The sequence below is a fragment of the Phoxinus phoxinus genome (genome assembly GCF_949152265.1).
Source record: "Phoxinus phoxinus genome assembly, chromosome: 24".
NCBI lineage: Eukaryota > Metazoa > Chordata > Actinopteri > Cypriniformes > Leuciscidae > Phoxinus > Phoxinus phoxinus.
Genome location: NC_136899.1, coordinates 13002230 through 13025393, shown reverse-complemented (window position 1 = coordinate 13025393; position 23164 = coordinate 13002230). Strand labels below are relative to the sequence as shown.

The window sequence follows — 23164 nt, the reverse complement described above, 5'->3', positions numbered from 1 at the left end:
CCCGCCCCATCGTCCAGACTGCACTCTGGGGTTACTCGATTCGTATGGTAGCCTAAGGTTAAACGACACGATATAATTAAGGTAGATAACTTTATAATAATTATATTATAATATTATATTTAATATAATACAATGGTTTATTAATACCTTATTGAAGCTATTCATTGACTGATTTAAATTTATTTAAAACAGTGGTATAATATTTTTATGTTACCATTGTTGCTGTTTTCTGCATTAGTTTGTGTTTAATAATAGTTTGACCCTTTGAAGACAAGCCAAACAAAAGGCCTGTGATAAATACAGATATGTTATGGAAGCAAATGCCTAAACAGAAGTTAAAATATTCTGAGAAATATTGAATAGAGTTCTAATAAATAATATTAGTACAGTGTAATAGTAAAGGCTTTCGTCTATATATTCTTTACGTGTGAATGAAGTGCACTCAAAAGGCACCGCTGGGATTCGAACCCAGGATCTCCTGTTTACTAGACAGGCGCTTTAACCATCTAAGCCACGGCGCCACGTGCGCGCTCTGTGCTATCCTGGCTTTTTTTGCTAAGCTAAAACCGACTGCTATTTAGCTTTCGGGAATCGGGATTTGTTGTATCTTTTTTGTGCAGCATGGACAAATGAATCATATTTATCGTGTCTGTCATAGCCAAAAGAGACGACACATAACTTTATCTTATTGATGTTATGTCCTGACACAACCAACGTCAAATTAATTTAGAAACTTGAGTTAAAAAGCTTTATCTTCCGGCTTTTAAAGTTCAGTTATTATCCTGTAGGACGGCCATTGTATTACAAAAAAAAGGTTTTGAATTAATCATATATAGAAGTTAAATTGAAACGTTTCAGATCACCATCGAATATATCATCAAAAACGATGGGTCTCAAATAAAAACATTAACATTCTGGAAAAGTCCAACAATATCCCAGAATTCAGTTCTGAATAAAGTTTAGTATAATTTTTATGGACTGTTTCCACTAACAACAACAAAACGCAATTGTAAAATGTAAAGTCTAACATTGTAATTTCATTTCTCACAATTGCAGCGTAGTCACAATTGTGAATGTGAGCCTAAATTGCAATTATGATAATACCTTTTTTTACTCTGAGGCAAAAAGTATTGCAATGAAAAATAGGCCCAAAAAAAAAACTTCATGACAAAACACTATTATTTAGAAGGAAAAAAAATGTCTTTCCTTCTGGCAAAATTGATATTCTTAATTGCTGTTTATTGTTGGAAAGAATAATATTTAACATGTGGCTTTATTCTACAAACCAAAAAAAAGCTTGAATATTAATCCAATCCAGTCGCTGCAAAGCATATGGTCCAAATTTATCTTTAAAGAGTAGGCCTACTTAAAAATTACCAAGAGACATCTGGCCACATGACCAAAAATACCCCAATCTGCCAAATGGATAAAGTTTCTTTTAACAATCCAAAGCGACTTACATTGAATTGAGGGTATACATTTTTATCAGTTCATGTATTCCATGGGAATCTAGCCCATGACCATTGCATTGCTAGCACCATGCTTTTAGAGCTGCAGGAATGCATTTTTCTCAATATAGCGCACAATTCTGTCAGACATGGCGACACACGAGCTGAAGAACCGGCTTAGGATTGCAGCACACACCCTGCTGATGGATCCTCTTACAGGGATAAACCCACAGGATAAGATGCTGATATCTAGAGAAGACAGCGTCTTAAATACACGTTAAACTTAAACACATCAGCACAGCAGGTGATTGTATTCAATTAGAAAACCCAGAGAGCTGAACAGTTTGAACATTTATTTCTGGAAATTAATTACAAAGTCTTCAAATACCAGTGAACCAGCAGATTTTGGTAAACAAGTTAGCAATCTGATTATACTCCTCTCAGGAACAAGATACAGGGCTATGGATTATTATTATTATAGTGGAATAATTGTCTGTTATTCTACTGAAAAAAATAACTAGACAAGGTTATAATCTACCGCCGTGTCTGATTATTAGTTTGACCCTTACAGACAACAGTTTGGCATCTATATGTACATGAAAATAGCTTGAATTTTGGATGACAAATGTCACACGGCAGAGACAAAAGGTCAAAGTTAGTGTTTGAGGAAGTACAAACCAACCTGGAACTTTGAGGAAACACAGCATCACATGTAGGGTCCATGATAGTAAATGACATATTGCCAAACACCTTCAAGATCTGTCCTAAAGGGATAGTTCACCAAAAAAAAAAAGTTTGTGTCATCATTTACTCACATTTATGTCATTCCAAATCTTTCTTTTCTGTAGAACACAAAAGATGAAAACCAATGGAGTCCAAAACCATGTTTTGGGTCCCACTGAATTTCATAGCACAGAAAAACAAAAACAGATTTAAAAAAAAAAATTAAGTTATTCAGGTTTGGAATGACGTTGAGGGTGAGTACTTGATGAATAATCCTTTTTACTGAAACTGATATTAATGCCTAATGAATGCCTAAACTCGTAGAACTGCTATTAGTGTTTCTTTTGACATTAAACACAAGATGCATATGTGCTTTAGCCCTTTGCTGGTGAAACAAAATGTGAGACACACACACACACACACACACACATAGAAAGTAGTTCCTTACATTACATGAATTGGATCAAGGCAAGGCTTTGCCATTTTAATAAATAAGTTAAAAATAAGCATAAGCACAACTAATAAAGGTCGGAGAAGTAGGAACTACGCGTCCCCTAATCTCTGCTGTCCCCTTTTCTCCCTGTGCAGTCAGCAGTGGAGGACCGGTGTTATTGTAGAGCAGTAATATATGCCCTTATTCGAGTGCAATGCTTGTCAACGTCATCGTCAAGATTACAATCATTACAGTCATTATCGTCAAGATCCACTACAACATCACTAGTATCAGCACAAATGCATTCTTAGATTAGTAAATGTGAAAGAAAAAAGGGGGACTGGGAAGTCTTTTAATTTCTTCGTGAGTTCCTCTACTTCATTTAGTCTCCTTTGCATTTTTCTAACCACTCCTAGACATACCAGACTACTTGTCGTGGAATAAGCACACATAAAACATGACTTCCTGTGAACAGAATGAAGACAATGTGGTGACATGAAGAGTAGTATGTGCTCTACAGGATGAATACAGTGCAATGAGTCAGACGTATGAGCAAAAAGGTCATCTGTATCCGATTTTTATGAGAACGCCAATGCTTCGAACAAATAACAAACCTTCCTTTCTACAATGAAAGCCTAAAAAGGATTTTTTTTCTTCTTAAATAAGCACTGGCCTACAGTTTAAAAGCTTCAACAGTATTAGTATTACTTGTCACACCTGTAAACGTTTGTCTCCTAAACTGTCTAGAAAGTACAAAGACTCAGCTGCAGCGTCTCACATGTTCCAGAACATATTCTGGGAAGTGCAAACTACACACTTGCAGTCCGTCCAGTTTGCAAGGCATCCTAGGATACTCGTCCTCTTTCCATTTGTTCTCCTCAGGGTCAAATGTGAGGATAGAGTCGCTGTAATGACCGTTGTAGCAAAGTCCCCCGAGCACCATGATCTGTTTGTCCAACACTGCCACTCCATGCCCACTGCGTCCTATAGGCATTGAAGCCAAAATAGTCCACTCGTCGGTGTCTGGGTCATAAACTTCTGTCGACGGGCAGCCCTGGGATTCGAAAGAGGCACGCAGTATCACACACACCCCGCCAAAGACGTACAGCTTCCCATTGTGGGAGATCATCTTATGGAAGCAACGGGCGTAGTTCATTTTTGACTTGTTCTCCCAGCAGTTGGTGAGGATTGGCGTGCGCCGCGTACGATGATCGGACGCTCCTTCCCGTCCCGGGTCAAAGACGCACACTTGTTTTGAGGTGGAAGAGGAGGTGATGCCGCCAGTGATATACAGCTTCCCATTGAGCACAGTGCCTTCATGGCCGTACTTGTTTACAGGGTAAGGATCTACAAACTCCCACTTGTCCTCAACAATGTCATAACGCTCCGTAGAATAAAACGTCTCGTCACGAGTGCGGCCTGCAACGGCATAAATATACTTCCCGATGACGCCGACGGCAAACTCTGATCTGGGAACGGACATGTCGGCCATGCGTAGCCAGGAGTTCTGTCTGGGATCGTAGCGGTAGACCTTAGAAGAAGCGTGGAACTCTCCGTCCGGGCCTAACTCTTCACCACCCAACAGGAAAGCAAAGTTGTTGACAATGGCCAGGCAATCGGGCCGGAGCGGTACCTGGGGGCCTTCTAGTTCCCACCACACTTTGGGCCGGTGCAGGAGGAGGATCTTACTATTGACCATGCTGTGGCCGATCATTCCACGGAATACAGCAGTCTGGGGTCTCACGGATCTGATGCGGTTGGACTTGGTTTCTGCCAGCGGTTGTTCGTTCACCTGATGGAAGTAGCTGAGCGCCTGGTCTACTTCTAGTCTCAATTGGCGGGAATAACGGTAGAACTCTGATGTCTTCACCTATGCAAGGATGAAAAAAAAGCACATAAGGGTCAATGACAGGACACTTCCAACATACAAGTCCGTTAGGGATGCACGATATATCGGCCACCATATCATTATCGGCCGATAAATGTTCATTTCAGATGTGTACTGTTCGCCATGATGGTTTTGAATTGCTTAAAATATGATAGGAATCACTTCAAAAAAGGAAAATACAGTTAAATGGAACATGTGCTGTGATAAAGGCTCAGCTGTCATCTTGGCTACATAATTCAAATTGGATTTAGATTTATCGTCCAATATATCGGTTATTATCGGCTTTCAAATATAAAAAAATGATCAGTTATCGGTATCTGCCAATATTTTCATATTGGTTCATCCCTACTATCGTTCAAATGTTTGGGGTCATTAAGATTTTTTAAAATGTTTTTGAAAGCTGTTTTGCTTACTAAAGCTGAATTTATGCAATCATAAATACAATAAAAACAGTAATATTGTGAAATATTAATATAAAACTAAAATATTTTTTTCTATTGAATGGATTCTAAAATGTAATTTATTCCTGTGATGCAAAGCTGAATTTTCAGCATCATTACTCCAGTCTTCATATGTGTCATATGTGTCATATGATCCAAATCATTCTAATATGCTGATTTGGGAGATCAAAAAATATTTCTTCTTCTTATTATTAATGTTGTTCTGGTTAAAATGTTTGTGAAACCGTAATACTTTTATTTCAGGATTCTTTGATGAATAGAAATATATATATATTGTACTGACCCCAAACTTGTGAACGGTAGAGTACAATGATTTGCATCATGTATTTAATGCAATTTAATGGCATTTTTGTAAAAAAAAAAATTACAACATACAAAAGTATTCTGTATAAGCTTAATGTGCATTACAATTTAAAAAAGTTATAATGTCATGTAAAAAGTCATACAGAATTTAAAAAAAAGGAAATTATATCACAGAGACAGAGATCTCTGTAGATCTTCATGATATGTTTCTTTTTTTTTTTTAACGGTATAATTAACGACAAGTAAAATTAGGTTGTAAAGTGTCATATGGTACAACTCTCCAAAAACGTAATGATATTCATGAATTAGATTTTCAAATTATTACTTGTCACTGACCCCTAAACACATAATAAACAAGGAAGCATTGTTACCTTCTCAAAGATATTGGCAGGAGTCATGAGGCAAAAGCGCAGGTTCTGCACCACCGCATCCGTATGTCTCCATCGTCGCCGGTCATGTCTCAGCCAAGCCTGCACCGCCTCATACAGCTCAATTTCCGGAAATCGACTCAGCTGGTCACTATCCAGATAAGCCATCAACTTCTCCAAGCTCAAATAGGACAGGAAGTCCGGTCGCGCCATCAGGGGCACAAAGTTCTCCAGCAGAAACGCATCAAGCTGCTCCTGCACACCTTCCACGCCGACGCTGAAGTCTTCCAGCAAGCGCATGACCTCAGCACAATTCTCTAAGCAGATCTTGGCCAGTAGGAAGGAGCAGCAGAACTCTACAGCCTCTGTGAGTTGCACGTACATGGCAGCCTGCAGGATCTCTTGCACCGTGATCATGCTTAACTCTAATGAACCATAATACATGAAGCGAAGGACGTGACCAAACCCGGCTGCCGTCAACCCCTTCATGTGAATCTTATCCTGGTCACGTTCCCGCATATCGGCCGTGAACATTACCCGGAAATAGTCGCTTTGCGTCGCTAACAGAGCCTTGTGCGCCTGGAAGTGGTGCTCCTCGATGAGAAGAGTGACATCGAGCAGCAGTCGCTCCTCATACAAGGCTCGGAAGCCCGACGACACGCTGCCATCATGCACTTGGGAAAGGTACACCTCCACATCCCCCGCCATTAGGCACCTGCAGAGACACAAACAAGCTTATAAATGACACGTCAAGGTAAGTCCATATGTCCCAATTTAGCTGGTCGTCTCTGCAAGTTCGGGAGGACCATAACTGTGATGAAGAGACAGACATTTACCATTTTCTCTCAAGTATTTTATAGACATAAGTCTAGTCTCAGACTTCAATATCAATCAACACAATGGTAAAGGCCTGTTAAAAGGATAGTTCACCCAAAATAAATTTTCTGTTATCAATTACTGAAGACTGGAGTAATGATGCTGAAAATACAGCTTTGTCATTACAGGAATATTTTTTAAAAATACAATAAAATAGAAAATAGTTATTTTAAATAATTTCAATCAGATAAATGCAGGTGAGCATAAGGTGAGCCATTTAATACAAGATCAAATTATGCAAATCTTTAATTAAGTGCTTGTTGAACTAAACAGCACTTCCTCAAGTTCTTCATCAGCCAAATCATCAGAACTATTTGCAGTTTAGTGAATAATAGATGGTATAAATACATGCCAGACTTTAATAAAGCCTCTGGAAGGACTTCAAGAACTTTCACACCTCAGCACTTCAGTTTCTGCTGCTGAAAGCCAAACTCTCTCAAAGCTCCCCCACACACTCCCCCCTCTACTGCACACATACACACACAGCACACTCACCTCTGATTGGCCACGGGCATGTCACGGGGGGTGTCCGAGCCAATCAGAGGACAGTACCTCTGTGTCCGTAGGAAATTAAATTCTGAAGATATTCACCTAAATGACAAACCGAACAAGCCCCAATCATTAAAATTACGAGAAAATCACCAACAGACTGAAATGCTAAAGACGTACCAACAACTGAATGTCCCACTGTGTGCAAACAGGAGACAATTACTTGAGGCATAAATGGAAGTAGATGACAGAATACTTTTGACAAAATATCCCTGCTTGCACATTGAAAATGGACCATAACTGTGCAAAACAGAAGCCTCGTATAGTTTAACCATTATTTTGAATATAAAAATGAGATGAGAAACACTTAAAGACACTGTATCCTTAACTGGTAAGGTGGCTTGGAGAAAAGCAGAGGGTGATGAGTTTGTGACTTACCTTTTAGAGGCCTCCTGGTCCTGGCCAACGGTCGGCTTCACAGCGATGAAGGGACGTTCACATTTCCTCTGCTTGTACTTGCCCTGCTCTAAAAAGAGATGATGGAAAATTGACAGATTATGAATGAAATATGATATTTTTTCATTACTGTGTTATTACTTATTATAAAACAGATAGTTCCAGTCCTTGATTGTGATTGGTTCAGCTGTGTTCGAAACCGATTTAAATTACTCTACAAACCGCATTACATTAGTATTACTGCGCCACTGCTTGGCAAGATGGTCGTTCCGCTCTGAAGAATTACATTGCTTAACAAAATAATAATATTTTTATCAGCAGCATTACATTTTTGTGCCTGTGTGTTTATTTTATGAAACCTTGTCAGGGATGTAGAATAACCAATTTATAAAAGCAATAAGACCCATGAAGCTGTGATTTACAGTAAATTTAGAGCAGCTCCGATCCGTGCCCAACAACGCCCCTTAGCTGTCCTAAATTCACTATGTGTAAACTATGACTTGACATGGATTATTGCTTTAATTTAACCATTGTTAATTAGTAATTATTACCAAATGTTCATTAGACACTGAGCAACATCTGATTATTATTTTTTACGGTTGAGTAAGTGCTTATATGTAATGTGAGGGACTGATGTATTAGACAGTTTAAGTTACATTCATGCAGTCAGTCGACAGATCAGACGAAAGAAAACGAATGTCCTATTCAAAACAAACTGCATCCATTTGGCCACAAAATTAGAAATTTCCCAGAATATGTTAAAATATGATTTTAAATTCACTACCGTTCAAAAGTTTGAGCTGAATACGATTATTTGAATTTTATTATATTATTTTATAATATAAATTCATATTTTTATTCAACAGGACACAAAAAAGATAAAAATGGATAGTAAATAAATACATTTAGTATGTGACAAAAAAAGTGATATTCAAGTAAATAATTTCTAATCAAAGAATTGTGAAAAATATTTATCACATTTCCACAAAAATCAGCACTGTTTTCAAAACTGATAATTAATCAGGGATGCATTTTTTTTACCAATATCGTTATTTTACATCGTTTGACCATATTTTAACCAACAACTATTGGCTGATCACGATACCGATATTTGTCGCTTGCTCTCTTATTTGAACATTTGTCTTTAAAATAGATTAGTGTTTCGATCATGTTTTAAATTAGCAAAGTTCAAAAAAGCATGCATTTGTTTATTACTGCATCATCAAACAATTTCTATTGAACATGGATTGGATCAAAATTCAACAGACCAGCATAAATACCACAGAACAAAAATGCATATGAAAAACTACTTTTCAGTTACGGTAGGTCTAACAGTAGTTTACGGGTACAAAAATAAAGTAAATCAAATGTAAAATATATTCTTACTTGTATAAATTAAACATAAATTAATCCTTATTAAAGTTAAAAAAGTGATTTAGTCAAAGGTAGTGTTTTTTGTCTTTTGTTGTTTGATTAAAGCTGCAGTCCGTCGTTTTTCCTCTTTGTCGCCATCTCTGTTAGAAATCTGCAATTGCAGTTATTCGCGGAATTATTAACTGTGCGTGGGTAGTAAATCGGCATGAAACAGCGCGGATGAACACAATGTATTGAGGAGAACCTGTCGCGTCGCTGTGGATACTGTACTGTCATCAGCAATCTCAGAGTATACTTTTTGAAAGTGTCAACATTAGAATTTTCATCGGAAAATGTCATCTGAACAAGTAAGTAACATTCACTTTTGTTCTGACCAAATTCGGGGGGGTGGGGGGAAGCATTGTAGTAGCTATATCATGCTGATTAAATCTAACGATTGCTTATATTACGTCAAAACGTGAAAAATATATTTTTTCTGTAGCCACTCTGAAGTCCGAAGTCTTTGGGTTTTACAACTGGTGAATCTCCAGTTGTCACTGGTGATTGTTGCTTTAAACTTTCGGGATCCGCCATACCAAGTGCTAAGCTAAATCTCCACCTCCATCATCCACACACGCTAGCCGGGGACTCCTTCTCTATGTGTACAGAAGTGACGTAATGACGCAAAGACATGCTCGAAATTCCCGCGGAAATCCACCAGTACCACTGGAATTAAAATCATTATTACAAGCTTACCGTTTTGAATCGAGGTAAGGCAAGCAGATCGTTTTGAACACTGGCTGGTTACGTTTTTTTCCAAAAATGTCTTTTTTGATATTTTTAAACCCAAAAAAGTGCCGGACTGCAGCTTTAATATTATAACAGAGACAGCAGCGCAGCAGGAATATTAGGCTGCTGTCACTTTAAGATCTGCACGGATTCAATAAACTGGTACACAAGCATTTTATTTCTCAACATTCATTTAAGACACAACTGACAATGTTAAAACACTAAAATGGCCATTTTGATATCATTTTGTGTGAATTAGAAAAAGTGAAAGAACTCAATTCAGTATTTACGCGCTGTCTAAAACGCTGCTTTCCGGGCGCGTGCTTTGGATTTGCACGCACAAAACTTCACACAGTGAGTAGAATCAAAGACTTTATATATTTATAGTATACATTCATAGTACTTTTAATATAAATCCCGCCTTCTAAATAAATGGCCTATTCACTGAATGATAAAGTCACTGTCACTGCAGCTGCCATTAGAAGCTCCAGTTGCTATAGAAACAGTCCGTGTTCTGAGACATACGCTTAAGCGCATTGGCTGGTCCAGCCTGAAAAATAAGTTTTTTAACGTTATTTTAACATAAGAGACCACATTCATGAGACAATGGTAGTTAGATTTCATTGGTTATTTCAAATATGAAATTTAATCGTATGCTTAGATAGGAGCTGCACTGGCATGACTGAAATAGCTTCCCAAGAGGAGTTTCAAAGATGGCCGCCGAGTGAAATGACTTGACTTAAAAGGGACTTTGATAGAATTGAGTTCCCCTTGGCATCTTCTCGCACTTGGATATTTAAATTCGCAAGGTTTAAAACACGTGCAAAGAACAAACTTTTGTGAAGATGCAGCACTGGCCTGATCGGGACAGTGACAGTTTCGTCAAGCGTCGTTCACGTTGGCCCCGAACAGTCCTTATTGTTGAGCCCTGCTGTATTTTGTACAGATTTCATTTTGTTTTAGCAAGTATTTAATTATTTTACCAAGAGAAAAACGTTGGATTATGCAACATACAGTATACAACTTAGTGCCTTCATGCAGTTAATTAATAAACCATCAGTTTGTTATATCAGCCTTTTCCATGCTATAGCTGATGGTTTCTGATAAAAAAAATCGTCCGATAATTATCGGCGGCCGATACATCGGAACATCTCTACAGATAATAATAAGAAATTTTACTTTAGCACCAAATCAGCATATTAGAATGATTTCTGAAGGATCATGTGACACTGAAGACTGGAGTAATGATGCTGAAAATGCAGCTGTCACCACAGTAATAAATTACATTTTAAGATATACTAAAAACAGAAAACAATAATTATAATTTTGCACAATATTACAGTTTTTACTGTAATTTTTATCAAATAATGCCAAAAGGTAGTGTATCAAACTCCAATGAGACATCTGTGTGTCATATGATACAACAATCAATCCATTTTCCAGTAACCACTAGGATGCCTCTGGGTTTTAATTTAGGCCTATACATTTATACAATACCAGGGGTCTCAAACACGTATAATCACAGTATATACAAAGTACTATTTTCTATAAAGAACTGTATTCTCTGATTCTGTTCTTTTCTCTGACATCAATTGGTTTTTCAGCCAGGTGTAAAACAGTTTGGATAGTTGTTAATAATAATTATGATACATTATTTAAGAAATTTAAGTATCACATATAGCTCTCGGACACTTTTTAGAAAGAAGCTCTCAAATGAAAAAAGGTTGGAGACCCCTGATTTATACAATAAATGTATATAATTTACCTTGTTTTGACTGTCACTGTGGTAAACTTCTCTGTGTTTATTGGAAAATATATCCTAGGAAATAATTAATGTTTACAGTCACCTTTTCTTAATGACAAATGGGCCTGTTTTACCAATGTTCAACCTTACATTACACTCAACGTGGTTTTATATCCTTTCAACTGCAATGACCTCGTGTTCAGATCCTCAGTAAACGAGATACAAAAAACAACGCTTGGCTGATTCACAGAAAAGCATGTATTATGAATTCTGCATGACATGTTTTGATTTCAGTTGTTTTGATTCTAAAATAAAATAAATTAAAGTATCTGAAAACGACTGGATACAAACAATAACGCTGTCTTGAAACCTAATTATATGTCTATCTAGGCAGCATTTATAGTCACTGAGTCGCTTTACATGCATATTATTCCCAAACATGCTGTCTATCTAGGGAACTCACTGGGTCAATATCAGAGGCACAGCCAGTAATTACCGCTGACACGTCCCAACGAATGTCAGCCCACGACATATTAAACAATTCTGATGTTTTCGGCTACAGTGAGATAAAACTAGCAAGTTATTAAGCAGGATAACGTTGCGTGAGTAAAATGAAACAATTCCAGCTGGGTTTTACCTCGGCGATGCGACTCCACGCAACCCCGCTTCGACCAGGGAGCCCGAGGTCCTTCGGACATGGAGTGCTGCTATTAGACAAAGGCCAGAGAAATTAAATATGAAATCTCATTATCGACGGAAACATGCTGCCCATTGGCGTCTTTAGGTGACAATAAACTAGTGTTATTTGGCCTGATTTGCTAAATGTTGTTTGTCTATAGCCTCCACTGCGTTCGTAGACGCCATATTATTGTCTGCACTGACGTCATTTCCCGATCATTTGTCGGTCGGACGGAAATATTGGAGTTTGTGTCAATATTTTCTGCCTAACGTTACATGTACAAAATGTTTTAGTTCACCGTCACAGACATTACAATTGCTATGAGAGCATAAATTATGACATAGCCTGTATTAAGATTGAAGTTCTACTTTCCTTATGAATTAAGAGGGAAGTTTGAGCGTGTGAAACCTCCTTTATTAGATAGATAGATAGATAGATAGATAGATAGATAGATAGATAGATAGATAGATAGATAGATAGATAGATAGATAGATAGATAGATAGATAGATAGATAGATAGATAGATAGGAGTGTGTGTGTGTGTGTGTGTTTGTGTGTGTGTGTGTGTGTGTGTGTGTGTGTGTGTGTGTGTGTGTGTGTGTGTGTGTGTGTGTGTGTGTGTGTGTGTGTGTGTGTGTGTGTGTGTGTGTTCATAATTTATTTGTATGACTGTGGGGCCAAACAATATGTCCGTTAAATGTATAATAAAATAAAAAAAAAGCACAATTTAAATGTACAATTTGTCATGTTTCTTTACATTATCACAAATAAAAGCCTCCAAGCATAACTACTCAATATATGCTTACAAAATCTTAAACAACAACAAAATAATAATATTTAAATAAAGGGTGAAGATGTCAATTTTCTTAGGCCGGACATCACTTTTGGCCTCAACTGTTTGGTAGGCTACCTTTTTCTTTTCTTTTTTTCTTCTTTTTTTTTACAGAGAGACAAAATGCAAAAAAGCTTTTTTTTTTTTTACATGTTCAAAACATTACAGAATTCAATATCAAGGTCTTGACATTTCTTTTACACATTTTCACATTCGGTAAGAACAACTTGTCACTAGCATAGGTCACTAGTAGTGACAGTACTGTCAAAACTACAAAACGCGTGACGTCATAACCTGAAGACGGACCCAGGATTAATCCCCATCAATCCAACGTGTGTTCAAGTTTTCTACATGTTAATTACAGATTATATAAATTATGTTGTTGGATATGTTGGTATTTTAAATTTGTTGATGCTAATTATGATCTAGGATGCCATTTCCGGTCTGTTTTCTCCTTCTTGGGATTTACTGGCCTTTTCTAGAAACTGATTGCATCATCCCATGCTTACAGGACGCTGTTCTTTAGATGCGTTATAATTATTTACCTTCTTTTTTGGTGTTCTGCCGTGTAATAAAAAGTAAAAGTATAACATTATCTATATGCATACATACAACACTACAAAATAATTATACAGTTTATAAATGAAAGGCACACATGTATTTGTAAAAACGGTCAGGCGTTAGCTGGATCATACTCTCATTCCTTTTCTTTCAAGATGGCGGGCGACGAGTCTGGAACAACGTTGGGTCAGCCTCATCTTTCTAAACAAGACCTCAGTACACTAGTAAGTCTTCATATTTTGTAATTTAGTGTAATATAAAATGTTCAAGGTGTACTGGCGCCATCGCCAGTTCGAGTTCAGTGCTCTTGTACTCTCTGATGAAGGCAGGCGTGCTTGTTAGCCGTGCCGGTGAAAACTCAGCACATGATTCATTCTGGGATGGAGAAGGACCCCGTGTAGAAATTACGGATATATACTTATAAGTTACATATTTAAAAATGTCGTGAAACCGCTACCTGTTGTCATTACCCAAATGTCATTCTGTTTAATATAGTTCCTGTCATGTTCTACTTTGGTCATGTGCTAATCTTACATACTTCTAAGCTAACGTTAATTATTCACCGGTGTCTCATGTAATGTCGACAGTAGATCTTCCCTTATGGCAAACTTTATTAACATGTATTCCTTGAAATTAACTCAGTGATTATTTTTGATACTGTGACTTATTTATTAATTACCTGCAAATAATACAATGAAGCTCTAAAATAATTATTGCAAGCTACACTCTGAATCAAAAGCTAGCAATAGCAATTATTTGATTCAATTTAAGCTTGCAACAGCAAATTGCAGCTTCTCTTTTTTAGGGGAGAAAAATTTTTCTCTCTCTAAGAGAGGCTGTTACAAGTTTTGGAAGAAAAAAAAAAGTATTTATTTTAGGTGGTTGTCGCCCATAACTTGATTGATTTGAATGTTTTGATGCACTTGTCACTACTGATATTTTTTATGTTTGTTTGTTTTTTTCGTGTACAAGGTTACACCTAAACCAGTTTGCCATATTTTTTGCCAATTTGTTTGATGATTGGCATTAACAGATCTGTTTTGCTTTATAGGATGTGAGCAAACTGACTCCTCTGTCCCAAGAGATCATCAGCAGACAAGCCACAATAAACATAGGTGAGATTTCTTTGAACTATTTTCTCCATACAGTCAGTCACATTTGATCCAAATCCAGGTTTCATGTTAAAGTTAAAGTCACCATGAAATCAAAATGGACAGTTTATGGAATATTGCAGTATTTATTTAAGTAATTTATCTATTCACCTTTTTTAAATTCATGTGCTCTTTTAATCTTTAATTAAAATAACTTCTCCCTCTTGGAACGACATCTTTTCTCTGATGATGTGTTTAATGATGCGAGGATGGGACAACCTGTCACTCACATGACATCACATCAATAGCAAACCACAACAATCCAATCAATTCCCAATGGACAAAATAAAGTCCCGCTCTACATTTTTTCTTGCTCGAGAAGTCGTTTTCACTCGGATATACGGTCACAATAGGGATGAAAAGATGATTGCAGCTTCCATTTCATGTTGGCTTTATTTATACCTATGTGTTTGTCTTCAGGAACTATTGGTCATGTAGCCCATGGAAAATCAACAGTGGTGAAAGCGATCTCTGGAGTTCACACTGTCAGATTCAAAAATGAGCTGGAGAGAAACATTACAATCAAGTTGGGTTATGCTAATGCAAAGGTAGGTAACAACATTGTTTGATTTCAAATCTCTAATTATTGCAAGCTACACTCTGAGTCAAAAGCTAGAAATAGCAATTATTTGATTCAATTTAAGCCTTGCAACAACAAATTACAGCTTACGTTTTATGGGGGGGATTTTTTCCCCTCCAACCTAGGCTGTTACAGGTAATTTCTTATGAAGAAATGTGTAGTATTTATTACTGAGGGTTTGATATTATTTGTCATGTTTGTTCGCTTGTAGTTTATATCTTTTGCATTGAATCCCTTATCTAGGTGTATAAATTGGATGATCCAAGTTGTCCACGGCCAGAGTGTTACAGGTCATGTGGCAGCAGCACACCTGATGAGTTCCTCACAGACATTCCTGGCACCAAAGGCAACTTCAAATTAGTTCGGTATGTTTTCTAATATACATCACAGTTTTTGCTGCCTAACATGTTTGTGGAAACAATTGGCGCTTTTCCACTACACAGTACCACCTCGACTCGACTCGCCTTTGTTTGGTTTTCCACTGTGTAAAAGTTGTACCGGTACCTGCTTCCAGGTACTTTTTTCGTATCACCTTCAGCGAGGTTCTAAGCGAGCTGAGGCGATACTAATATATGACGTGAAACACGGCAGACTGCTGATTGGTCTGAGAGAATCGTCACTATTCACTGTGTCATCATTGCACGCGCCAGACGGAGTATCCTGAATAACCCCCGCATTTTTAAATAGTTTTGCCAGAGATTGTGTGATATACCCTTTACTAATATTATGTAAAACAGCATACACTCGATTTACTCCATTGTCCTGTGTGTGTGGGTAGCGGGTGTGTGTCGCGTCGCTATGACGACCAGGTACTATTGTGGAGGTACTATCTGCAATGGAAAACGGAGCGAGACGAGTCCAGACGAGTCATTTCCACAAAAATATTAAACGGCACAACTGTTTTCAACTTTGATAATACTAAGAAATTTTACTCGAGCACCATTTCAGCATATTAGGCTGATTTCTGAAGGATCATGTGACAATGAAGACTGAGTAATAGAGATACACCGATACCAGTATCGGTATCGGGCCCGATACTGAGCTCATGTACTCGTAAAAATGCCCCGATACCAACAACCGATACCAGGCAGCGTGTGTACAGTGTTAGTGTCCAGACAAAGAAACACTGACAACAGAAATTATATTGGGCATAAAAAAGAAGGCTGTCAATGAAGTAAATATATCTTATCAGTGGAATATTAAACGGAATATAGTAACACCTGTTACTATAGCTGTGGTGTGCGAGCTGATAAGAGAAAAACGTGCAGTGGATTGAGCGCGCGCAGCAGCACAGACGCGCGAGCTGGTCGAGCGCATCCCTTTTTCACAGACGTCAGTGGAAAGTTTGTAGTTCCGTCGGATGTCAATGGCAAAGAAAGTAAAACGAGGCATGTAGTTTATTATTAACGTTAACTGAGGAGAGAGAGAGAGCGCACTTCTGTTAAATGCTATTGATTGCTGATCGTTCACTCAGCACGTGTTATTTGGATTAAAACTAAATCATATATGTAAGTAAAACATGAACTGTTACCTTATTTATGTTTAACGATTGGTTCCCTACATTATTACAGGACAATTGCATGTCAAGAAGTTCCATGAACTTCAAACATTCAAAGTGTGCGCCCCGAAAACCATCGCCTCAGACAGCGCACGAACACTGAATTTAAGTCTTTCACGTCTTGCGCTTGTACGAAGGAATTCACACAAAACTATGTAAAAACACCAGTCTTGGCAAGTATCGTCGTAAATCCTAGTTAACGGTATATCTTAAGTGAACGTAGACCGTATAATTCAAATGGGGTCCGTGCGTTTGGTCTTAAAGGGGCAGCAGTTTAATAAACCTGCTGCTGTGTTTTAATGTTAATCAAACAAAGGACAAATAAATTACTCACTGCTCTTGACTAAATAGGTTACCTTTTTCAACTTTACAAAAATATCCACCTATATTTAATTTAATACAGTAATGAATATGCAGTGCAATAAATATATATTTGATGAAATAAGTTTAAATTTAATAAACAACTAATATGATTTATATTCTTTTGGTTTCTCTACCAATACATTTAAAAAATTACAAATGCAGTGAATTGAAAATGAAAAATACAGGTATCGGTATCGGCGAGTACCAAAATGAAAGTATCGGACTCTGTCTGGAAAAAGTGGTATCGGTGCATCCTTTCTGAGTAATGATGGTTAAGAAATTCAGCTTTGACATCACAGGAATAAGTTAAATTTTTTAAATATATTAAAATAGACAAATAGTTATTACAAATATTTTACAATATTACTGTTTTTCCTTTGTGTATGTTTTGTTCCAAATATTTTCAAACGCCTGTCAAAAGTTTATATATATATGTTATATACACCTGTCAAAAGTTGTATTTTATTTGTGTGTGTGTGTGTATATATATATATATATATATATATATATATATATATATATATATATATATATATATATATAAAAGGTTCTAGGTATATCACAAATACCAGGGGCGTGCGGTCCATATTAGCTGCTAATGCTCTGCATACCCATGCCATTCGTGGACTCTCTAATTAATAATAACACTATAAATTACAATAATTCATACGTAACAGTCTGTCATTTATTTATTAGCCAAACAACTGTAATTTTCTTCAAATCTGCCAGTTTCAGAGGGTTTCCAAAAGGCAATACATGTAATATTCTTCTGTATTAAATCTTTACCATGTGTATTGACAGTTTGGTTAGTGTGTTGTTGTTGTTGTTTTTTTTTCTGAATTCAGTCTTTATATTTAGTTTATATAATTCTTTTTAGACATGTCTCATTTGTGGATTGCCCGGGTCACGACATCTTGATGGCCACCATGTTAAACGGTGCCGCTGTAATGGATGCTGCTCTTCTCTTAATTGGTGAGTATTTACCTCACAACCTTTAGCAGTTTTTGTCTTGCAAGTAATGACTCCATCCTTATGTTGTAACAGTAGCTAAAGATCTTTTTTACTCTTTCAGCTGGCAATGAGTCATGCCCTCAGCCACAGACGTCAGAGCATTTGGCAGCCATTGAGATCATGAAGCTCAAGCACATACTGATTCTGCAGAATAAAATCGACTTGGTGAAAGAGAGTCAGGCCAAAGAGCAGTATGAACAGATCCTGGCTTTTGTGCAGGGTAAGTGTTTTAGTATCATTGCAGTTTTGAAACTTAGAGAGTAAAACTGAAGAAATATTTGTACATGTATGTGTGTAGGCACACATCGAGTGCTTTTATTTGATCAAAAATACAGTACAATTTAAAATAACTGTTTGTTTAAATATATTTTAAAATGTAATTTATTCATGTGATGTCAGTTTAATTTTCAGCATCATTTCTTCAGTGTCACATGATCCTTCAGAAATCATACTAATTTGCTGATTTGTTGCTCAAGAAACATTTATTATTATAATCAGTTGCGCTGCTGAATATTTTGTGGATTTTTTTTTCACGTTACTGTTGACAGCCCTGATTTTTCACTTTAAAAATTTTTTCACCCTCAATATAATGAAAGTGATTGGGGACTGAATCTGTCAGGCTCCATAAAATGCATCAAAATGCATTTCAAACACATTCAAGTCTATCTGTGCGTTCACACCGCCGGCGGCGAGAGCGTCAAATTGGCCGGAAGCCATTCATTTTCAATGAGAGCCGGCGGCGAGCTCCGGTGAGGGCGGCGCGGCGCGTCTTGGACGGCGAGAGCGGCGAGAAGAGTTGAAATTTGTCAACTTTATGGTAATAAGCTATGACGCGGTTCGGCGGCAACCAATCGGAATGTAGAAGTTCTCCGCCTGAGAGGATACCAGAGAACACAATCCTGTAAACTTTGGTTCCGACCACATTAGTTCCTAAGCAAAATGGAGGAAAAGTTAATTATTTCTGTTGCGGGTTTTCCCGTTATTGTACGACGTGTCCCTGTTTACATACAGGGACATTAATAAAAAGAACGACGAATGGAAAAAGGTGTCTGAAATTGTTGGTGTTTTGTTACTTTCACATTTAAAAGATTTTAATAGGTTAACTTATACCCTACGTGTAGCCAGTATCCACAAAATATGATACTGATTTATGTTCAGTTCTTATTTGCTTTGCGGCTCCTTTAAATAAAGTTTTAAAAAAATCACGCATTCTAAAATCTACGTCAGAGCGCCAGAGAGTCCCCGAATCTCACGGCGTCGATGGCAGGGCGGCGAGAGCGAATTTTGCCGCTTTCGTCGGCGGCGGTGTGAACGTACAGTATGACATAAGAGTGTGACAGAATGGTAATATTGGGTGAACAATCCATTTAACATGGACCCTTTCTATTACTCTCTATATCATAGCTTATGTCCTCTATATTGCATTGTGCAGACTGATGGGTAAACTATGGCTTTATAATAGGATGGTTTAACTTTCATTAATTTATTTTCCTACAGGAACGGTAGCAGAAGGAGCTCCAATCATCCCAATCTCAGCCCAGCTCAAGTACAACATTGAGGTTGTCTGCGAGTACATTGTAAATAAGATCCCCGTGCCTGTCCGTGACTTCATCTCTGAGCCTCGCCTTATTGGTAAGTGACTGTTTTAATTTGAAGGCTACTAAAGTGGATTCCCTGTGCTCAATGTCAAATTTTAGATGAGTGATTGTGTTTTTCCCACAGTAATCAGGTCATTTGATGTCAATAAGCCTGGCTGTGAAGTAGATGATCTGAAAGGTGGTGTAGCTGGAGGAAGTATCCTCAAAGGAGTCCTGAAGGTAACTTTTGACCTGTTTGATCCAATTTTAAGCAACGCTATAATGCGTCTCATCTTCATGGACTGCACCAGATTTGCCAGTTCTTGCTCTGAGATGTTACTACACTGTTCCATCAACACACTTCTAAGTGTTTGTGTGTAATTTCAACTTATCCCTTTTCTTGAAAATGCAGGCTTTAAAGATTGAAATGTGAGGTTAATCTTTTATAAATCTTTTTTGGTTTTGTCAACCTGTATTTGAACAGTAAAGTTGTTTAAAGTGCCCCTATTATGCAATTCCATTATTACCTTTCATGCAGTGTGAATATAGCTGTTTGTGAATGTAAAAGGTCTCTGAAGTTTTAAAAAGTGCATAGTGGACAACAAATATGTATTGTCTCCTAAAAGAAAGAATTGATTCTGAACTGCTGAAAAGAGTTGTCAGCAATTCCAGTTTCACTTCCTTTTACATACCTACGTAACAATGTAACATATTTGCATAATGCCAGCCTATTGTCTTCATTGGCTGCCCGCGAACGGAATTGATACGGGGAAAAACGACGCCATTGTTACTGTTTGTGTCACTGTGTATCAAGTACCAAGGAAGCCTCCAGAGCTGAAATTCAGATATTGTAATAGTCATTTAGTTTCTGAAACAAGATGTAAGCAGTAGACCAATCACAATAGACTAGGCCATCTGACCAATCAGAGCAGAGTAAGCTCATGGAAAAGAGGGTTTAGAGAGACTGAATCTTTGAACAAACCATTTTCAGACTCTTTGAGAAATGGTGATGTGCAATGTATATTATGAGAAGGTTAAAGTGTTTTTTGTTTTGTTTTTTACATTGGATGTATGTAAACCTATTGTAGAAGTAGTAACTTTTAAAATAGCATAATAGGGGCACTTTAAATCATGGCTTTACAATAATTTTATGGATTAGTGTGTTACCATAGACATTTTCCTAACCCGCTTATACAGTATTCATTTGATTTGTGCATGTCTTAAAATAGGTCTTAAAAACCTTTAAGATTTGATTTGAAAACCCCTGCAGATACTCTGTGAAGTTCTTTCATTGTCTGCTTTACGGCTGCTATTCCTGTTCCTCTTTTCATGCTGTTCTCCTGTTTATTTTTGTTCAAGGTTGGACAGGAGATTGAGGTCAGACCGGGTATTGTTTCTAAAGACCATGAAGGCAAACTAATGTGCAAACCTATCTTCTCCAAAATTGTCTCACTATTCGCCGAACACAATGACCTCCAGTATGCTGCTCCTGGTGGCCTTATTGGTATGCAGACTTCAACATTACTGAAATAATGTAATATTTGTTCATTGTTTGTCGTTGTTTCTTTTGTAGTACTAAAGTGGATGATTTCATATTTGCTATGCACATTCTCTGTTGCAGGTGTTGGCACCAAGATCGACCCTACACTGTGCAGAGCAGATCGTATGGTGGGCCAGGTCCTCGGTGCTGTGGGGGCTCTTCCTGAGATCTTTACAGAGCTTGAGATCTCCTACTTCCTTTTAAGAAGGCTGCTTGGTGTGCGCACTGAGGGTGACAAGAAAGCAGCCAAGGTAAAGCAAAATCTCCACTTAATGTTCCACAAGATCCTGGATTTTGAATGAGACAAAATTTGTGTTTTAAAGCACCTAAGCTGCATTTATTTGACCAAACATGGTAAAAACAGTAATATTGTCAAATATTATTAAAATTTTAAGTAATTTTTTTGAAGTGAACATACAAGTCTATTCTTCTTTTAAGGATAAGTTCACCCAAAAATGAAAAAATGTGCTCGCGCTCGAATCGTTCCCAACTCGTAAGACTTTTGTTCATCTTCGAAACACAAATGAAGATACTTTAATAAAATCTGAGATAATTTTGTTCCTCCAATGACAGCCACGCAACTACCACTCAGTTGCTTCATAAAGTTCATTAAGAGATCGTAAAACTAATCCATATGAATTGAGGTTTAGTCCAAATAAACCGATTGAATTTAGGCTTTTCACGTATTAACATTGATCAGCGAACATAAAAAGAAGCTCAAACTGAACCTTATGACGTGCAGGAACAAACCTCGACAAGCGAACATGTTTAAGCCTCTGTTTACCACAACTGATGTGCGAATGGATGAATGGATTTATATGTGAATAAAGTACTAAATTAAATCTTTTATCAAATAAATCGTACGTGTCTCTTCAGAAAATTTGGATTAAATCACTATCCCTTTAAGAAAAAAACAATCTTAGTGACCCTAAACTTAAGAATGATAGTGTGTGTATATATAGTATGGAATATACATACATGCCTTATTTAATTTATTTTTTATAAACATTCTGATTTTATTGTACCTGCTATTACAGTTTCTGATTCTTCTTATCGATTTGGCTTACAGGTTCAGAAGCTGTCAAAGAATGAGGTGCTGATGGTAAACATCGGCTCGCTGTCGACAGGAGGCCGTGTTAGTGCAGTGAAAGCTGATTTGGCCAAGATTGTGCTCACTAACCCTGTGTGCACAGAGGTGGGGGAGAAGATCGCCTTGAGTCGCAGAGTGGAAAAACATTGGCGGTGAGCAAAATTGAATTCAAGACCTGTTGTTTTGTGGAATAATGTGCATCAATGAATCATGCACAATGAGACCAGGAACTTGTTTTGAAGTAGAGAAGTAGGGTCAATATGATGTTGGCTGTGATTTCCAAGCTTTATATATTTTCCAGATTTCATTATTGCAGTTTGAACAGTCATTGACCTCTCTTTTCCTCTAGTTTGATCGGATGGGGGCAGATCAGGAGAGGGGTAACCATCACACCCACAGTTGATGACGATTGAGGAGTGACCCATTCTATCAATGGCTCGCACTGTCTCTCTGCCGGACATAATTATTAAACCATTTCACGCACTCTTGTGCACAGGTCAGCGCAAAGTGAAGGGAAAGGCTCTTTTTGAGTGGAATGCACTGGCCCTGTATTTTAAGATGTTCACCATCCTCAGTGGAAGGATTGGTGTCATTTATATGAGAATTGCAATGAAAACATTATTCCTTGGCTTGACAAAGAAATTGTCAACATCTTTCAGTGATGACAAATAAAAACCTTTTGGATCAAACCATTTGTGTGCTCTATTTTCTGAAAATTGTGCTTCCTTTCAACCACAAGACTTTCCTATTAAAACATTATTTACAAAGTTAAGATGTTATTTTTTACAGCAAAGCTTGATAGAAAGCGTAAAAAACAGCAGTTTTGTGGTAAACATGCAGGTTCTTAATAGTGTCCGAAGGCATTTCATAGTGTGCAGTGACACATTGTTT

At 37.4% G+C, this 23164-nt stretch overlaps 2 protein-coding genes across 4 annotated transcripts; one reads left to right on the top strand and one right to left on the bottom strand.

The window, feature by feature from the left end:
* Positions 1 to 1786: 1786 nt before the first annotated feature.
* klhl15 (kelch-like family member 15) lies at positions 1787 to 12246 on the bottom strand. 2 transcript variants are annotated; one of them, XM_079602581.1, is made up of 6 exons: positions 11969 to 12233; positions 10423 to 10518; positions 7428 to 7515; positions 6996 to 7091; positions 5628 to 6339; positions 1787 to 4474 (listed from the first exon to the last, which is right to left on the bottom strand). In XM_079602581.1, exons 4-6 carry the CDS (start codon positions 7013 to 7015, stop codon positions 3365 to 3367), a joined length of 1842 nt encoding a protein of 613 aa, XP_079458707.1. In that variant the 5' UTR covers positions 7016 to 7091; positions 7428 to 7515; positions 10423 to 10518; positions 11969 to 12233; the 3' UTR covers positions 1787 to 3364. The 2 variants fall into 2 exon arrangements, with proteins under 2 accessions (XP_079458707.1, XP_079458706.1); XM_079602580.1 differs by lacking the exons at positions 6996 to 7091; positions 10423 to 10518 and having other exon boundaries at positions 11969 to 12246.
* A 632-nt stretch (positions 12247 to 12878) lies between these two features.
* eif2s3 (eukaryotic translation initiation factor 2, subunit 3 gamma) lies at positions 12879 to 22962 on the top strand. Of its 2 annotated transcripts, none has more exons than XM_079602578.1 (13): positions 12879 to 13174; positions 13559 to 13627; positions 14455 to 14518; positions 14975 to 15102; positions 15378 to 15499; positions 17933 to 18027; positions 18128 to 18286; positions 19564 to 19698; positions 19789 to 19883; positions 21003 to 21147; positions 21265 to 21434; positions 22253 to 22425; positions 22623 to 22962. In XM_079602578.1, the coding sequence occupies exons 2-13, from the start codon at positions 13559 to 13561 to the stop codon at positions 22684 to 22686; spliced, it is 1419 nt and encodes a 472-aa protein (XP_079458704.1). In that variant the 5' UTR covers positions 12879 to 13174; the 3' UTR covers positions 22687 to 22962. The 2 variants fall into 2 exon arrangements, with proteins under 2 accessions (XP_079458704.1, XP_079458705.1); XM_079602579.1 differs by having other exon boundaries at positions 13162 to 13420.
* Positions 22963 to 23164: the final 202 nt, after the last annotated feature.